Source organism: Hemitrygon akajei, chromosome 16, assembly GCF_048418815.1.
Source record: "Hemitrygon akajei chromosome 16, sHemAka1.3, whole genome shotgun sequence".
Taxonomy (NCBI): Eukaryota; Metazoa; Chordata; class Chondrichthyes; order Myliobatiformes; family Dasyatidae; genus Hemitrygon; species Hemitrygon akajei.
In genome coordinates, this window is record NC_133139.1 from 88868796 (window position 1) to 88886913 (window position 18118).

At 44.3% G+C, this 18118-nt stretch overlaps 1 protein-coding gene across 2 annotated transcripts in view; it reads left to right on the plus strand.

Annotated features, from left to right (window-relative positions):
- LOC140740275 (adenylate kinase isoenzyme 5-like) overlaps positions 1-18118 on the plus strand; it is a 115928-nt gene that overhangs the window by 84063 nt on the left and 13747 nt on the right. Inside the window, exons 1-3 of one of the 2 annotated variants that reach the window (XM_073069405.1) lie at positions 4143-4255; positions 14526-14561; positions 16596-16759. In XM_073069405.1, coding sequence (XP_072925506.1) covers positions 4204-4255; positions 14526-14561; positions 16596-16759 — 252 coding nt within the window. In that variant the 5' untranslated portion in view covers positions 4143-4203. Of the gene's footprint in view, positions 1-4142; positions 4256-14525; positions 14562-16595; positions 16760-18118 lie in introns of those variants that run through there. The other variant, XM_073069404.1, reaches the window with a different exon arrangement.

Here is an 18118-nt window from a genome sequence, read left to right on the forward strand (position 1 = left end):
AGCTCCAGTATCCCTAAGGATTTTTATTGGCACTGGAGTGGATCCCTCTTTCAAGGATACAAACCCTTTGGTTATAAAATGATCATATCCTCTCTTAACTTGGTCAGACTGTGACAAAGCTTCATTTATATTTATCAAACCCTGTGGATTTACAGGTGTTTCAATATGTTGCACACAAGCATCTGGGACTGCTTCCTTCTTTTTCAATCGGAAACAGCATGACCAGGTTTCTTACAATAATTACAAGTAGGACCAAACTGTCTTTCCTTCACATTTCCATCCTCCTTCCCTTTCTCACTAACTTCTGATTTAATTTCTAGTTTACCTTGACTCTCTGTGCTATTTTTTCTTTTAAAAGTTCTACCGAGGAAATTTACTCTTATGGATTAAAGCATGCTCATCTGCTAATTTAGCAGACTCCTGCAATGTAGCAGTGTCCCTCTCATTTAAGTATGTTCTTACTTCAACAGGGATGCTCCTTTTAAATTCCTCCATTAATATCAACTCTTTTAATTTATTATACTCCCCATTCATATTTTTAGATGAAACCCATCTCTGAAAACACACAGCTTTATCGTAGGCAAATTCCACGTAAGTTTTTTTCCACAGATCTCTTCAAATTTCTGAATCTTTCTCGATAAGCTTCTGAAACCAGTTCATATGCTTTCAATATATGCTGCTTCACAATATCATAATCAAGAGCTTGCTCAGCAGTTAAAGGTGTATAAACTTGTTGTGCCTTACCTTTAATTACACTCTATAACATCGCTGGCCATTTCTCTTTCAGCCACTCTGAAATCAGAGCAACAGTTTTGAAATGTTGAAAATATTTATCCACTTCTGTTTCACTAATGGAGGAGCTAATATAACTTCCCGACTAGCAACAGACTGTTTTCTAGAACCAGAGGACTGATTCTCAGACCTTAATTTCTCCATTGCTAGCTCAAACTCCCTCTTTCTCTCTGCTTCTTTAGCTTCAAATTCTCTCCTTTTATTTTCATCTTCTAACCTACATCGTTCCAAGTCCGCTTTACATTGTTCTAACTTCATTTGTTCAATTTGTAATTGCATCTCTAAATTACTTATTGGAAACATATCTAACACCTCTTCAAAATCACCCGACTCTACATAGTGTGACGTGATATTTCTCTAATTACAGGCTTTGTAGTAGCCTTCGAAATACCTTTAAGTTCCAACCTGCTAGTAATCGCAGATACATCACTCTTTTTCGCCTCGCTAATTAACTCTGGGTCTGGTGATGCCAGAAAGTCGTCAATATTCATTGTTGCCGAATACCACCAACAAACCAACCAAACAAAAGAATCGGGAATTACCCTTTTCCAAATCAGATTGATAATTAAACAAGCACTTAGGCTCAAAAATGGAACATATCCCACGAGCCCCCAATTGTTACAGTGCGTCACCGGCAACAATGAATGTAGAATCGAGACAGGTTTATTATAAATAAACATTTATTTAACTCAGCTCAACAAAAATGAAATGTAAACAAACGACTAACTTAACCAGACATTGACTACTATACGGCAACTCGAACAGTTCTTAAAGCAATAAATGCAAACAGTGATAAATGCTAAAGTCCAAATGATTTATACAGTCAATTAGGGCAGACTTTCCTGAAGTAACGGATTCCTCAAGGACATGACATTACTACTGATCCTAGATGAAATATGCCTTGCCCGAAAGACTCACAATGAAGGAAATAAAAAACGGCTTCAAAGAACTGACCTTTTCCTTGACAAATAACATTGCCCCAACCCTTCCTGCTCTTACAGCAGCAATTATCTCGGATGCAGGTTACTATTTCCTTGAAAGAAGATCCAATCAGGTCAATCCTGTGTTAAACTGCCGATGACACCAACTTTACTCGATCCTTTGGGTTCCCGTACTTCGGTAAATCTTCACCCTCCAATTCTTAGACTTTAAAATTAAATCAAAGATACATCAAACATTAACTGGCAGCGATTTCCAAATCAGACGGCACAACTCCACTTTAGAACGAAACTGCGTCATGGGCCCAAATACGCAGCATAACAGAGCAACCGCCAACTTAAATGACGGTCCCAACAAAAACTCCTGCGTCACCAGGGTTGCCAGATTAAAATTTTAATTTAAAGCCAAACAATACCAGTAAAAAGCCAGGGAAAAGCCACACACTACTTTAAAAAGCCAGGGGAAAAGCCAAACAAATTTCAATATATTTTTCATACTCACATCACATGAAAAGCTCCAGATCCAGGTCATTACTATCCTCTTCACAGGAATGAGTGGAACCTTGTCCGATGTGAAGTTTTTTAGCATTTCTGGAGATGGAGAGAAGTCTTTGCAACATTTGCCTGAAAGCAGTAATTCTGCCCTGATTCTTACAATAGCATCAAGAAGATTCAGCTGCATTCTGTGTCTTGCCTTTGTTTTAACAGAGGATACAAGAGAAAATATCCTCTCAACTACAGCATTGCTGACAGGGCAAAGGTGGCGACCTCTTTAAATGCCTCACGGTGAAGTACACCAATCCAAAACTGTTCAGTGTCTGTAGGGAGCCCACCTTTCTTAAATGGGGCTTCTTCTTTCCAGTCGACAAAAAGCATTTTTCTGTATTGTTCTTCAATAATGCTGACGTTGTTTCCTGCAAGGTGTATAAAGGGTAACTCGGAAAACATGGGCCTTGAGTCCTGATTTAAAATCATCACAGGGCTCAATTTTGATAAACTTTCAAATGTATCTCTCGCTGACGGAAGTCTACGTGTAACTTGACTGAGAGCTTCTTTGAGCATAGACGTACATCTTTCTTTGACATTTTTTATTTCTAGATGGGCCTCAGCGCTGTTGTTCTGCTGTAGGAACTTATTACACGCTGTTAAGAATTTGATACCAAAATCAACTTCATGAATATTTTTTTTCTGTCTTTTTGCATCATACAGTCTGTTCTGAAGACTCTTCTGGTGTGAGAATATTTGTTGGTCCTATCACTTAAAATTCGGACTAAAATACACAAGTGTTTTTGTGTTGAAATGTCAGTAGATTCATCTATAATGATGGCATATTTCTTGTTCTTAAAGTCATCCGTGAGATCGGTTTTCAGTGCAGGCGAAATTAATTTTTGATTAAGCATGCACACTTAGTCTATGTAACTTTATGTGCTCCCGTGTTCTCCCACGCCCGTGTGTTATCATTTTACTAAGGTGATCAACTATACATATCGCACAATGGCAGGTCGTGCCTACAGCAATTTGAAGCTCTACTGCCTTAACTTTATCATTATCTTGCCTAGGAGTCTTTGTTACATTGTGTCTGGCCTTTCGATTGAGTTCTCCGCTTGTGTCTCTCCGATTTTTCATGATTTGAAAGGTTGCTAATTCTTGGTAAAATATTGCAGTGGCGCAATTTACAATAAGCTGCCTCCGATCCATCAGCAGCCTTTTGAACCCATACAAATGTTTCTTCCCATTTGCTATTGTACTTACGATAGTTATCGTAAGAAGCTTTCCATATTGACGGCGTGGCCATGGGTGTTGATGATAACTGATTTATGAAAGCAGCCGAAGCCGTCAGTTTCACCACAGAGCGTTATTACGTATGGAAAGTACTCTTCACGGTCGATTTGTATGATTATAGATTACATCCAAACGCTTCGGAGATTGCAAGGCAAACCGGACCCGGCCGCACCTGACCGACCGTGTTGCAGATGCCGACCCGACTTGCCGGTTTGGCGCCTTCTTGCCCCCACCCCCCGGCTCAGCTGGCGGCAGAAATATTGCCAAATGTAACTGACCAGAAAACATTTTTCTTAAAGCACACTGTTTTAGAAAAAGGATGGTATATAACACAAATACTTTGTCACCAAACAATTGATACTGTCATCACAGTGATATTTGTTTCTGCGCTTCGCGCTCCCTGAATTTTCGTGCAGATAACTTTTGCATGTGGAAAAAGCCAAAAAAGCCGAATGAATTTTCTGAAGCCAACCAAATTGGGGGGGGGAGCCAGATTTCTGGAATTTGGCTTAGAGAAAGCCAAGAGTTTCACGCCCGTTGGCAACTGATCGTCACGTGACCTTCCACCGGCGGGGACACACGTCATGTGACCTCACACGGGCTGGAGATTGCGTCACCTCACCATCAGCAGGGGAGCTTGTCCTCACTCATCGTGCACATCGCCAGCCCCGGCACAAGCTAGGAGGGTAAAATGGGGAATTGCAAAAGTGGTGAAACGGTACAGATCTGTGATGAAGTAAAAGGTAACGCTGGGACTGCGGCAGAACACAACAAAAAACTGGGGCCCTCCCCTCCGCCCTGAAGCAAAATATATCTCTTACACTGCTGCCCCCAATTGGCCTTTCCAGTCAAAGCACCAAAGATGAAAGGGGTAACATCTTCCATGCAGAACCGCGGTATCTGCGGAGCGGGAGGAATCTGAGCACAGTGCTGGTGGGAAGAGTTCCTCCGGGGCCTCTTCCAGCTCCAGATAAAGGTTTACACTGACCCTGGTACAGGTGTCTTTACCCCACCCCCACCCCTTTCTTAAGCCGAAATGGCGTAAAGCGAAGAACCATTAATTTATGTGGGGAAAACTTTAGTAAAAGCAAAAATCCTCTTTGTAATGCGAAAACAGGTTACTAATGTAGGTCCTGACGAAGGGTCTCGGCCCGAAACGTCGACAGCGCTTCTCCCTATAGATGCTGCCTGGCCTGCTGTGTTCCACCAGCATTTTGTGTGTGTTGCTAATGTAGGTCTTTTGTAAAAGCGGGGCGGCGTAAAGCGAACATTCGTAAAGCGGGGTACGGCTGTATCTGGAAACTCCGCTGCTGCCTGGCAGATTAAAATCTAAATCGGAGCACCAATACCCACGAGAAATCAGCAGCTTACCGACTTCTGGATTTAAAGGGAGTATAGGAACAGGAGGGTTTTGGTTTTAAAAAAAAATCATTTAGGGAATGCTGACAAGTTCAGCATTGGATCGTTGTGTACAGTTTCGGTAACCCTGTGATAGGAAAGGGATTGTCAGACTGGGAAGGTCCAAAAGAGATTCACGAGGGCGCTAGTTAGACCAGAGGGTCTGAGTTATCCGGAGAAATCAGCCACACTGGACCTTAATTCCCTGGAGTGCAGGAGAATGAGGGGTAACCTCATAGGTGTTTATTAGAACAGATGCTGAGGACGAGCTTGCTCCCAGTGAAGTAAGGCCGGGTAAGCTCCTTTAATTAATCTAATTAGTTTAGAAGTAGGTAATGGAGGCAGCAGTTAGGGCAGTTGGGTGCTCCGTTTACAGTATGTGGGAAGTCAGGGCGAGCACAGCTGTCCCTGATGACTACACCTGCAAAAGGTGCATCCAGCTGCAGCTCCTGACAAACTGAGTTAGGGAACTGGAGCTGGATGAACTTCGGATCATTCGTGAGGCAGAGGTAGAAGTAGACAGGAATTTCAGGGAGATAGTCACCCCTAGGAGTCAGGAGGCAGGTAGCTGGGTGACTGTCAGGAGAGGGAAGGGGATTAGACAGAATGATCAGAGCACCCCTGTGGCCGTTCCCATCAATAATAAGTATACCATTTTGGATACTGTTGGTGGGGACGACCTACCTGGGACAAGTTGCAGTGGTTGCGTCTCTGGCACCGAGACTGGACCCTCAGCTCAGAAGGGAAGGAGGGAAAAGAGGAGAGCAGTAGTGAGAGGGGATTCGATAGTTAGGGGGACAGATAAGAGGTCTGTAGGAGAGATCGAGAATCCCGGATGGACTGTTGTCTCCCTGGTGCCAGGGTCTGCGATATCTCTGATCGAGTTTCGCGATATTCTCAAGAGGGAGGGTGAGCAGCCAGATGTCGTGGTCCATGTAGGGACCAATGACATGGATAGGCAGAAGGAGGAGGTCCTGCAAAGAGAGTTTAGGAAGTTAGGTGCAAAGTTGAAGGACAGGACCTCCAGGGTTGCAATCTCAGGATTGCTACCAGTGCCACATACTAGTGAGGCTAGAAATAGGCAGATAATGCAGCTAAATATGTGGCTAAGGAGTTGGTGCAGGAGGGAGGGCTTCATGTTTCTGGACAATTGGGCCTTGTTCCAGGGAAGATGGGACCTGTTCCGACGGGGCGGGTTGCACCTGAACTGGAGGGGGACTAACATCCTTGCGGGAAGGTTTGCTAGTGCTGCTCCGGGGGGGGGGGGGGGGGGGTTTAAACTAGATTTGCAGGGGGAGGGGAACCAGAGTATTCGAGCAGATAGTGAGGTGGAGGATAAAGGTCATGCGAGAGCTGCAAATATAGTGCATGGAGTAAAGCCAGATCTAACATATAAAGAGGCTTTGAGGAAAGAGAAGCAGAATAAAGGGTGTAAAGGTAGTAAGGTAGAAGGGCTAAAGTGTGTGTACTTCAATGCAAGAAGCATCAGGAACAAAGGTGATGAACTGAGAGCTTGGATACATACATGGAATTATGATGTAGTGGCCATTACAGAGACTTGGCTGGCACCAGGGAAGGAATGGATTCTCAATATTCCTGGATTTCACTGTTTTAAAAGGGATAGAGAGGGGGGAAAAGGAGAGGAGGGTGGCATTACTGGTCAGGGATACTATTACAGCTACAGAAAGGGTGGGTAATGTAGCAGGATCCTCTTTTGAGTCAGTATTGGTGGAAGTCAAGAACAGGAAGCATTGGAAAGGGTACAGAGGAGATTTACCAGGATGCTGCCTGGTTTAGAGAGTATGGATTATGATCAGAGATTAAGGGAGCTAGGGCTTTACTCTTTGGAGAGAAGGAGGATGAGAGGAGACATGATAGAGGTGTACAATATATTAAGAGGAATAGATAAAGTGGATCGCCAGCACCTCTTCCCCAGGGCACCACTACTCAGTACAAGAGGACATGGCTTTTAAGGTAAGGGGAGGAAAGTTCAAGGGGGATATTAGAGGAAGGTTTTTTTTACTCAGTGGTTGGTGCGTGGAATGCACTGCCTGAGCCTGTACTGTACTATTCTATGTTCTAAAATCATGAGAGGTATGGACAAAGTGGACAGCCATAGTTTTATCCCCAGGGTTGTAGGAGGCACAGAATCATAAGGGGGCAGATTTTAAAGAGATCCGAGATGTGACTTCTTTACATTAAAGGTAGTGAATGCCTAGAATGAGCTGCCAGAAGTGGTCACAATGGCTACAATTACAACATTTAAGAGGCATTAGGATGGGTACGTAGAGAGGAAGGGCTTGGATCGAACATGGGCAACAGGGACTAGCAGGGAGCAGAATACTGTGTCTGCATGGACCAGATGGCCTGAAGGGCCTGTTTCAACATCATATTACTCTCTGATTCCGTAATGTTTACTGCCCATCTTTAACTGCCCCAAGAAGGTGAGCTATTGTACTTTATGTAATAACAGTAACCCCCGGTGCTGTAGGTCCTTCATGGTGAAGAACCAGCAATGTTTCCAGGTTAGGATGTGGTGTAACTCGAAGGTAAACATGAGGTGGTGTCCTTCCTATGAGCTTTCTTCCTGAGAACAACTCATTGACAAAAACAAGAGATTTGTAAGGTCCAGTTGAAGTCTTGGTGAAATGCTACTCTGTGCACATACACAGGTCCAAAGCTTGCTCTCCACATTTAAGGACAGTTAGCACAGCACTTTACAGGTGACCTGGGTTCAATTCCCGCTGCTGCCTGTAAGGAGTTTGTCCATTATCCTCGTGAGTGCGTAGGTTTCCTGGTGATCCAGTTTCCTCCCACAGTCCAAAGACATATCGGTTGGTAGGTTAACTGGTCACTGTAAATTGTCCTGTGATTGGGCTAGGGTTAAATTGGGGCGGCACAGCTCAAAGAGCTGGAAGGGACAACTCTGTGTTGTATCTCAAATAAGCAATCAATAAATAGATCGATGGATAAATATAGCAAGGGTTAAATTTCATTCTGAGATTTATGGTGATCCAGCTTGTATCAAAATCTTCAAGAAGGCTTCTGCTCTGGGGTAAAAGTGTTCTCATGAATACCTCCCCCCAGTTTCTGAAATCTCTACCAATCTTTCTTGGTTTGATGATTCTGTTTGAAGGTTGGTACCATTTGGCTCGTAGATTTCTTTGAGACTTTCGAAGGCGCCAGGAATGGAATGAGATAATCTCGCTCGGAGAAGGCCTTAATGTGGTGATTGGAGAGGGATGTCAGCAGCTTGTTATTAGGATGATGACCATGTTTGTGTTCCAACCGCTCTGGACTGAGAGAATGGGATCCTCTCCCTTCCCCTCAGACTGGTGGCATGGATCATAGCTCAAGTTCTCATTAGGTGGCACCCTAGAAAGCAATATATATGCTTCTCCTCATGCTTCTAACACTCTTCTTTGCGGGCCGTATTTCACTGTAACAGAGCCTTCCCTGTATGTGTCACTCTCGGGCAAAACACACTACTAAATGGGAATGGACAATCTGTAATGTGTGGATGTGTCAATTTTGCCAGGTCGAAGGTCACGCGTGGAACTCAAGGGCGGTTAGTTATAAATCCATAACTGTGTCTCTGCTCTCAGCTGAACCATCGTCTACTCGCCCCTTTTTTCTCTGAGCCTGAGCTATCATTGATCATTTGATAATGAGAAATCTAGTGCAACAGACACAAAATGCTGGAGGGACTCAGCAGGTCAGGCAGCATCTACAGAGACTCTCAGCCTGAAACATTGACTGCTAATTCCCCTCCATGGACGCTGCCTGACCTGCAGAGTTCCTCTAGCATTTTGTGTGTGTTACTGTGGATTTCCAGCGTCTGCGGATTGTCATTGTTAATGAGGAATAGGCCTGCTTTTGATTTGTGGTATAACCTGGTAAAGACGCCTCCATTTCCAGGGTTCAGATCTGACCTCATTGACTTTATTTCTGACATCCTTTACATACATGAGGAGTAAAAATCTTTACGTTATATCTCTGCCTGAATGTGCAATGTGCAATTTATAGTAATTTGTAATAAATAGTATGTACAACCGGACAGTCAATATAGCATAGGAATACAATTGTATCAGTGTTAATTAATCAGTCTGATGGCCTGGTGGAAGAAGCTGTCCCAGAGTAGAGTTTGTACGTTCTACCTCTGACTTCTGGGGTTCCTCCCCAAGATCTCTGGTTCCTTCCCACATCCCAAAGACTGTCAGATACCCTTTATTGTGCATAAGTGTCAAAGAGAATCAAACTGCACCTCTTCACTTGCTACAACCCTCAGGACTCAACACCGAATTCAGCTATTTCAGATAACCAACCCTTCCTGTTTGAGTCAGGACATTGATGAGTCCGATGTTAATTCACCCACCCATCACATTACTTCTGTTTCTCTGTCTCCACGGATGCTGCCTGACCTATTGAATATTTCCAGCACTTCATTTCACCTCAAAAAAAGGGTGTTTGTTGCCTTCTGATTACACAGATTGACAACAGCTGTTTTTCTTTGCAGCTCTAAGCACGCTAGGGTAGCGGTTAGTGTGACGCTAGTGAACTGGATTGGCGCAAAAGGTTTAAAAGGCAAGGAATCTTTAACGGTTTTTGATTCGGAGCAAGAAGGCTGCGAATGAATGGCTGATTTCGGGAGCGAAGGCAGTTTTTATTACTCGGGGCAAAAGAGAGGCAAAACTGCGCAGGCACCTGACGTCAGCCAGTATAGCAGGAAAAGTTTAAAAATAAGACCGCCGTATCCAGTGGGCAGCGGAGTGAGGGGCAGCGGAGTGAGAGGGCTTTGGCTCAACAGGCTCAGGCGGTAACGGGACAAGGTGAGGTAGGGAGTATGAGTGTGAGGCCAGTTTTCTCTGCTCGGTGTCAGATGTGGGGGGTCCTGGAGTCTCCCAGGTGGCCATATCTGCACCCAGTGTGTCGAGCTGCAGCTCCTAAGGGACTGAGTTAGGGAACTGGAGATGCAGCTCGATGACCTTTGCCTGGTTAGGGAGAGCGAGGAGGTGATAGAGAGGAGTTACAGGCAGGTAGTCACACCGGGGCCACAGGAGACAGACAAGTGGGTTACAGTCAGGAGAAGGAAGGGGAAGAGTCAAGTATTAGAGAGTATCCCTGGGGCTGAACCCCTTGACAATAAGTACTCCTGTTTGAGTACTGTTGGGGGGGGAATGGCCTACCTGGGGGAAGCAACAGTGGCCGTGCCTCCGGCACAGAGTCCAGCCCTGTAGCTCAGAAGGGTACAGAAAGGAAGAGGAAGGCAGTAGTGATAGGGGACTCTATAGTTAGGGGGTCAGACAGGTGATTCTGTGGATGCAGGAAAGAAACTCGGATGGTAGTTTGCCTCCCAGGTGCCAGGGTCCGGGATGTTTTGGATCACATCCAAGATATCCTGCGGTGGGAGGGAGAACAGCCAGAGGTTGTGGTACGTATTGGTACCAATGACATAGGTAGGAAAAGGGAAGAGGTCCTGAAAAAAGACTACAGGGGGTTAAGAAGGAAGTTGAGAAGCAGAACCGCAAAGGTAGTAATCTCAGGATTACTGCCTGTGCCACGCAACAGTGAGAATAGGAATAGGATGAGGTGGAGGATAAATGTGTAGCTGAGGGATTGGAGCAAGGGGCAGGGATTCAGATTTCTGGATCATTGGGACCTCTTTTGGGGCAGGTGTGACCTGTACAAAAAGGATGGGTTGCAATTGAATCCCAGGGGGACCAATATCCTAGCTGGGAGGTTTGCTAAGGCTACTGGTGAGAGTTTAACTAGAATTGTTGGGGGGTGGTAACCAAACTGAAGAGACTGGGGAAGAGGCGGCTGGCTCACAAATAGAGAAAGCTTAGAGACAGTATGTGAAGGAGGACAGGCAGGTGATAGAGAAGGGACACGCTCAGACCAAAGGTTTGAGATGTGTCTATTTTAACACAAGGAGTGTTGTGAACAAAGTGGATGAGCTTAGAGCGTGGATCAGTACTTGGAGACTGTTAATCAGAGATAGTGTCACAGCTGCAGAAAAGGTGGATGCCATGGAGGGATTGTCTACGGAGTTTCTGTGGGTGGAGATTAGGAACAGGAAGGGGTCAATAACTTTACTGGGTGTTTTTTATAGACCGCCCAATAGTAACAGGGATATCGAGGAACAGATAGGGAAACAGATCCTGGAAAGGTGTAATAATAACAGAGTTGTCATGATGGGAGATTTTAATTTCCCAAATATCAATTGGCATCTCCCTAGAGCAAGGGGTTTAGATGGGGTGGAGTTTGTTAGATGTGTTCAGGAAGGTTTCTTGGCACAATATGTACATAAGCCTACAAGAGGAGAGGCTGTAATTGATTTGGTATTGGGAAATGAACCTGGTCAGGTGTCAGATCTCTCAGTGGGAGAGCATTTTGGAGATAGTGATCATAATTCTATCTCCTTTACAATAGCATTGGAGAGAGATAGGAACAGACAAGTTAGAAAAGCATTTAATTGGAGTAAGGGTAATTATGAGACTGCCAGGCAGGAAATTGGAAGCTTAAATTGGAAACGTTCTCAGGGAAAAGTACAGAAGAAGTGTGGCAAATGTTCAGGGGATATTTGTGTGGTGTTCTGCATAGGTACGTTCCAATGAGACAGGGAAGTTATGGTAGGGCACAGGAACCGTAGTGTTTGTACACCACTGTAATAAATCTAGTCAAGAAGAAAAGAAAAGTTTACAAAAGGTTCAGAAAGCTAGGTAATGTTAAAAATCTATAAGATTATAAGGCTAACAGGAAGGAGCTTAAGAAGGAAATTAGGAAAACCAGAAGAGGCCATGAGAAGGCTTTGGCGGACAGGATTAAGGAAAACCCCAAGGCATTCTACAAGATGTGAAGAGCAAGAGGTTAAGACGTGAAAGAATAGAACCTATCAAGTGTGATAGTGGGAAAGTGTGCATGGAACTGAGGAAATAGCAGAGGTAGTTAATGAATACTTTGCTTCACTATGGAAAAGGATAGTAGTGCTGACTTGCAGCAGACTGAAAAGCTTGAGCATGTAGATATTAAGAAAGAGGATGTGCTGGAGCTTTTGGAAAGTATCAAGTTGGATATGTCACCAGGACCGGATGAGATGTACCCCAGGCTACTGTGGGAGGCAAGGGAGGAGATTGTTGAACCTCTGGCGATGTTCTTTGCATCATCAGTGGGGATGGGAGAGGTTGCGGACGATTGGAGGGTTGTGGATGTTTTTCCTTTATTTAAGAAAGGGAGTAGAGGTAGCCCAGGAAATTATAGACCAGTGAGTCTTATCTCAATGGATGGTAAGTTGATGGAGAAGATCCTGAGAGCAGGATTTATGAACATTTGGAGAGGTATAATATGATTAGGAATAGTCAGCACGGCTTTGTCAAAGGCAGGTCGTGCCTTACGAGCCTGATTGAACTTTTTGAGGATGTGACTAAACACACTGATGAAGGAAGAGCAGTACATGTAGTGTATATGGATTTCAGCAAGGCATTTGATAAGCCCCATGCAAGGCTTATTGAGAAAGTAAGGAGGCATGGGATCCAAGGGGACATTGCTTTGTGGATCCAGAACTGTCTTGCCCACTAAGGCAAAGAGTGGTTGTAGATGGGTCATATTCTGCATGGAGGTCAGTCACCAGTAGAGTGCCTCAGGGATTTGTTCTGGGACCCTTAAATTTCATGATTTTTATCAATGACCTGGATGAGGAAGTAGAGGGATGGGTTAGTAAGTTTGCTGATGACACAAAGGTTGAAGGTGTTGTGGATAGTGTGGAGGGCTGTCAGAGGTTACAGCGGGACATTGATAGGATGCAAAACTGGGCTGAGAAGTGGCAGATGGAGTTCAACCCAGTTAAGTGTGAAATGGTTCATTTTGGTAGGTCAAATATGATGGCAGAATATAGTATTAATGGTAAGACTCTTGGCAATGTGGAGGATCAGAGGGATCTTGGGGTCCGAGTCCAAAGGACTCTCAAAGCAGCTGTGCAGGTTGACTCTGTGGTTAAGAAGGCATACGGTGTATTGGCTTCATCAATCGTGGAATTGAATTTAGGAGCCAAGAGGTAATGTTGCAGTTATGTAGGACCCTGGTCAGACCCCACTTGGAGTACTGTGCTCAGTTCTGGTTGTCTCACTACAGGAAGGATGTGGAAGCCATAGAAAGGGTGCAGAGGAGATTTACAAGGATGTTGCCTGGACTGGGGAGCATGCCTTATGAAAACAGGTTGAGTGAACTCTGCCTTTTCTCCTCGGACCGACCGAGGATGAGAGGTGACCTGATAGAGGTGTATAAGATGATGAGAGGCATTGATCGTGTGGATAGTCAGAGGCTTTTTCCCAGGGCTGAAATGGTTGCCACAAGAGGACACAGGTTTAAGGTGCTGAGGAGTAGGTACAGAGGAGATGTCAGGGGTAAGTTTTTTACTCAGAGTGATGAGTGCGTGGAATGGGCTGCCGGCAACGGTGGTGGAAGTGGATACGATAGGGTCTTTTAAGAGACTTTTGGATAGGTACATGGAGCTTAGAAAAATAGAGAGCTATGGGTAAGCCTAGTAATTTCTAACGTATTGACATGTTCGGCACAACTGTGGGCCGAAGGGTTTGTATTGTGCTGTAGGTTTTCTATGTTTCTAATTCCCGCAGCTGTTTGGAAGGAGTTTGTACATCCTCTCTACGACCGTAGGGCTTTCCTCCCACATTCCAAAGACGTATGGGTCCATATGCTCGTTGCAGAGACAGGTGTAATAATTAGGCAGTGCGGGCTCATTGGCCCAGAAGAGCCTGAAACTGTGCTGTATATCTAAACTAAAAAATAGCTTCTGTAAATTCATGTAATTATAAGAATACCCTATTTTGAAATTAAATGAAATGTTGGAAATTTCATTTCCTACTGCTTTTATTTACCTTTATTTATTTATATCTATCTCTCTGACTACCAACAGTACCTACCTATCTGCATACACAATGGGACAGACCCTTCTGGCCCTTTGAGCCCTGCCACCCACCAATCCTCCGATTTCACCCGAGCCTAATCACAGGACAACTTACAATGACAATCAACCTACCAACCGGCCTGTCTTTGGACTGTGGGAGGAAACTGGAGCACCCGGAGGAAACCCGGAGACAGAGGAGCTCCTAGTGTCAATTATTCATTCTCTCTTTACGAGCTTGGTCTCCATATCATCGTATATATTCCATCTCCACAACTCCCCATCTCTGCTAGTGTTATTCCCCATTCAGTTCTGACAAAAGGTCACTGACCTCTGACCTCAGTGCCATTCCTCCCTTCACAGATGCTGCTTGACCAACTGAGTGTTTCCAGCATTTCCCGATGATATGTCCATACAGGGTTGCTATTTTCAGAATATGGATCTTCTCACTATCAGGTGACACAGGTGTAGATCTCACCTTGGTGGGCAGCTGGTTACTTACCCTTCACCTGCCTCATATAGTTGGTTGGCTCATGGTCTTACTAAAGGACAGAGCCACAGATAGCATCTAACACACTCATCTTTCCTGATATCTCCACACGGTGGGAGAAAAGTCATCACACCTGTGGAGTAGGTTCAACCTGGGCAGAGATCTGAAGTGCAAAAATCTAAATGTTTCTTCTTCTATCTTACAGAAAAATTGAAGGCCAACAAAATTATCTTCGTGATTGGTGAGTAAAGTCATTCTCGCTCCTTTCTGTTTCCTAAAGATAAAGCTGTTAAGATCGAACGTCATGTGGATGAATAATTCCCAGTAAATTACAGCACATTGCAGTGAAATCTGAGCCGTGTTCCTTAAGTGAAAGAAGTTAAAGGGAAATTTGATAGAGGTGTTTAAAATTATCAAGGGCTTCAACAGAGGAGAAACTGTTACAGAGGAGAGGGAGGGAAAGGTAACCAGCAAAGGAACCAAAAGGGCAGATAAGGAATTTTAAAAATGAGAAAATCTGCAGATGCTGGAGATCCGAGCAGCACACTCAAAATGCTGGAGGAACTCAGCAGGCCAGGCAGCATCAATGGAAAAGAGTACAGTCGACGTTTCAGGCCAAAATCCTTCGGCTAGAATTTTAATTCCAGTAACTTTCTGAGATCAGAGAAGTGCAGCCTAAAGGAAGGAATTTCCAAAGAAAATCGGCAGAAATTTAAAGAAAGAACCAATTTTAGACCTATGAGGAAAGAAAGGACTAATTGGGTTAGTCGATTCAAAGTAATAGTACAGATATGATGGCTGAATGGCCTTGTATATGGGATAAAACCAAGGTATTGTTCTCTTTGGGAAGGCCCCCTCCCACCCTCATCCAAACCACTGCTGCCTGTGTCCTGAAGCTCACGCCATACATGTGCTCACCGGCTCCCAGTACAGTAACAGCAAGACTTCAAGATTTTCAACCTTGCTTTCAAATTCCTCCACAATTCCACACTGTTCCCTACAGTTGTGACCTTCTTCAAACAGAATCAGTTGGAATCAAATTAGAATCCGAATCAGATTTATTATCGTTGACTATCGTACAGTGTAAAATTTGTTGCTGAATTCAAGATCTCTGGTGATTTTTTTTAAACCAGATCAGCACATTGAATCTGCAGTACTTTGATCAGAAATTGGAATGGAGCATTGGACCCTGATCCTACTTCACTCTCAGTGTTTCAGGGTAAAGAGGGCCTTGCTGTTCATGACCAGGAAGCTAAATCAAGAATACCTTCATTCTGGTCTCTACATCATCACTAATTGAATCACGGTGTCATTGTCAATCATACCGCAAACACTCTCTCACTAATTCTGGTTCTAGCTTTAATCCTCTACCTACTTACTTACTTACTGCCTGTTACACCGCCAGCGTTCAGGGCTGCAATGAAGGTCCTCCATCTCTGTCTGTCCTTGTCGCACACAGATATAGAAAGTTACTTCCTTGCTGTTTCTGTATCATTTTTGGCTAGTCAAGGTTGTTAGCCCTGAGCAGGTTAGCCCCGAATCTGCAAGACCGGTGGACTACTTTTAGTCTGGCCTCTACCCTTTGACCTGTTTGACATGGATGACCCTACCAAGAGCCAAAGCATAAGGCCCTGACTCCAGCCAACGTAGCTCTCCGGGTCATTAAGACACGCAGTCTCCAAACACTACAACATCACTGTGGTCCTCTGGGAGGAATCCTACAATAACCCTAGATCTAATTCTATAGCTAATCCCAGGCCCGACCCCATAATGGCATGATAGCGTAGTGGTTAGCGTAGCGTTTTGTAGTGCTAGCAACCCAGATTCACTTCCACTGCTGGCTGTAAGGAGTTTGCAGTGTTCTCCCTACGATTCCATGGGTTTCCTCCGGTTTTCTCCCACATTCCAAAGACGTAACGTTTATTAAGTTGTGGGCATGCTATGCTGGCGCTGGAATCGTGACAACACTCGCAATCTGCCCCCAGTGCATCCCCTGACTGTGCTGGGTATCGACACAAACAACACATTTGACTGTGTGTTTCAATGTATCGATGTATAAATAAAGCTAATCTTATAACTAATTTTATACCTAATCCAGTAACTAATCCAATACTTGGCTCCCTCTGTGTGTTTCAGTGCTAAATTTTCCTTACTAATTTTCCCGTAACACAGTTGAGGGGCATGGTGCAAATGTGGGCGCATTGCACTAAAACAAGAGGAAGGTTTGCACATAAACGAACGTGCGAGTCTCCCAGTAACCTGTGCTGCGTTTCAGGGGGGCCTGGATCAGGGAAAGGCAGCCAGTGCTTGAAAATGATGGAGAAGTACGGCTTCACGCACCTGTCCACAGGGAACCTGCTGCGGAAGGAGATAACCAATGAAACGGAACGAGGTAAAAAGATCAAGAAGATAATGGTCGAAGGAGGCTTGGTTCCGCTGGTGAGTACCGTGAGCGTGCTGTTCCCCGTCACCTGCTGACCTGCACTGCAATCAGCCGTTCGAGTAAATGAAATGGAGTCTAGTAAACTGATCTCTCCCACCTTTCTACACCATAACCTCCTCCTCCAAAAGAGAATTCTTACTAACCTTGTCAATGTGGTGAAAGTGTTTCCCTTCTAGCTCTTTTCTAGGACAACATAGTAGGCCATTTTCCCACATGTCAATTCAGCAACATAATGATGTTCAATCTGTTCTCATCATGTTGGTGGAGGATAAACATTGGTTCCAGAACAGCAGAAGAGAATTCCCTGGTTCCACTTCTCTAGGTCAAACACACACCTGACCTACTGAGATTAATAATCCCTATAGGTACCTTACTCCAAAGGTTAAGCTCAAAAGACTGAATTCAGATATAAAATCAACGTGATGTCTTATCATAAATACTTGTTCTCTTTACATAGATTGTTGGATATTTCACATTCCCTTCCTCAAAGGTTCCTTTAATCCCCGTCCAAGATAAGGAAGACTATTTACCCTGAAGTGATTAAGATTCAACTGGGATCTCGTGGTCAGGTGGCGAATAGGTTTAACAGACTTCATGGCCAAATCCTGTTCCATTTTCCAATTTCAATGTCCTCCAAAACTGTTGGCATAATTTCTCTGTGTGCTGTTCAGGCTGGGATTGGCATCAGTTCAAAGCCAAGTCTCAATGTCCAGTGCACCATGATAGGTATCAGTGAGATACCTTTTTTTAAAAATTAAAATCCAGGGAGACTTTCTTTTTCCCTGGATAGGTCAATGGGAATCTTTGTTGAGTTGTGCAAAATCAGGACTGGAGAGACAAACACTGGAGCCAAATTGTCCTCTACAGTACACGGTCAGCATTATCAATATATCCACAGGTCCTGACAGTTCCAGTGGGCCCAGGGAAACCAGACTGTATAGCACAGTCAATCTCTTTGCTATGCAGCTGAAAATGAGCTTCCCACAGAATAAAAATAGGACAATAAATGTTTCACAGCACTCTTATCAGGTGTGTGTTAGTCTCGCAGATAGGACAATAACTGGTTCACATCACTCTCATCAGGTATGTTATCCTTGCAGGTAGGACAATCCCTAAGCTAGTATGTCAAACATAGACCACTACCCTTATGGAGAAAATCACCATTTTCTAGGAGAGTTTTCTATGCACCTCAGATTTAAGTGACCAGCCCCAAATCTTGTAACTGTGTCCCCTTACCCAATATCTCCCATTGGCAGAAACATCTTGTCACCTCATCATGCTCCCTAGAGAGCTGAGATGTCTCAGTGTTCACCCTTCATTGTTCTAAACTCCAAAGAATAAAGGTCCAAGTTCTT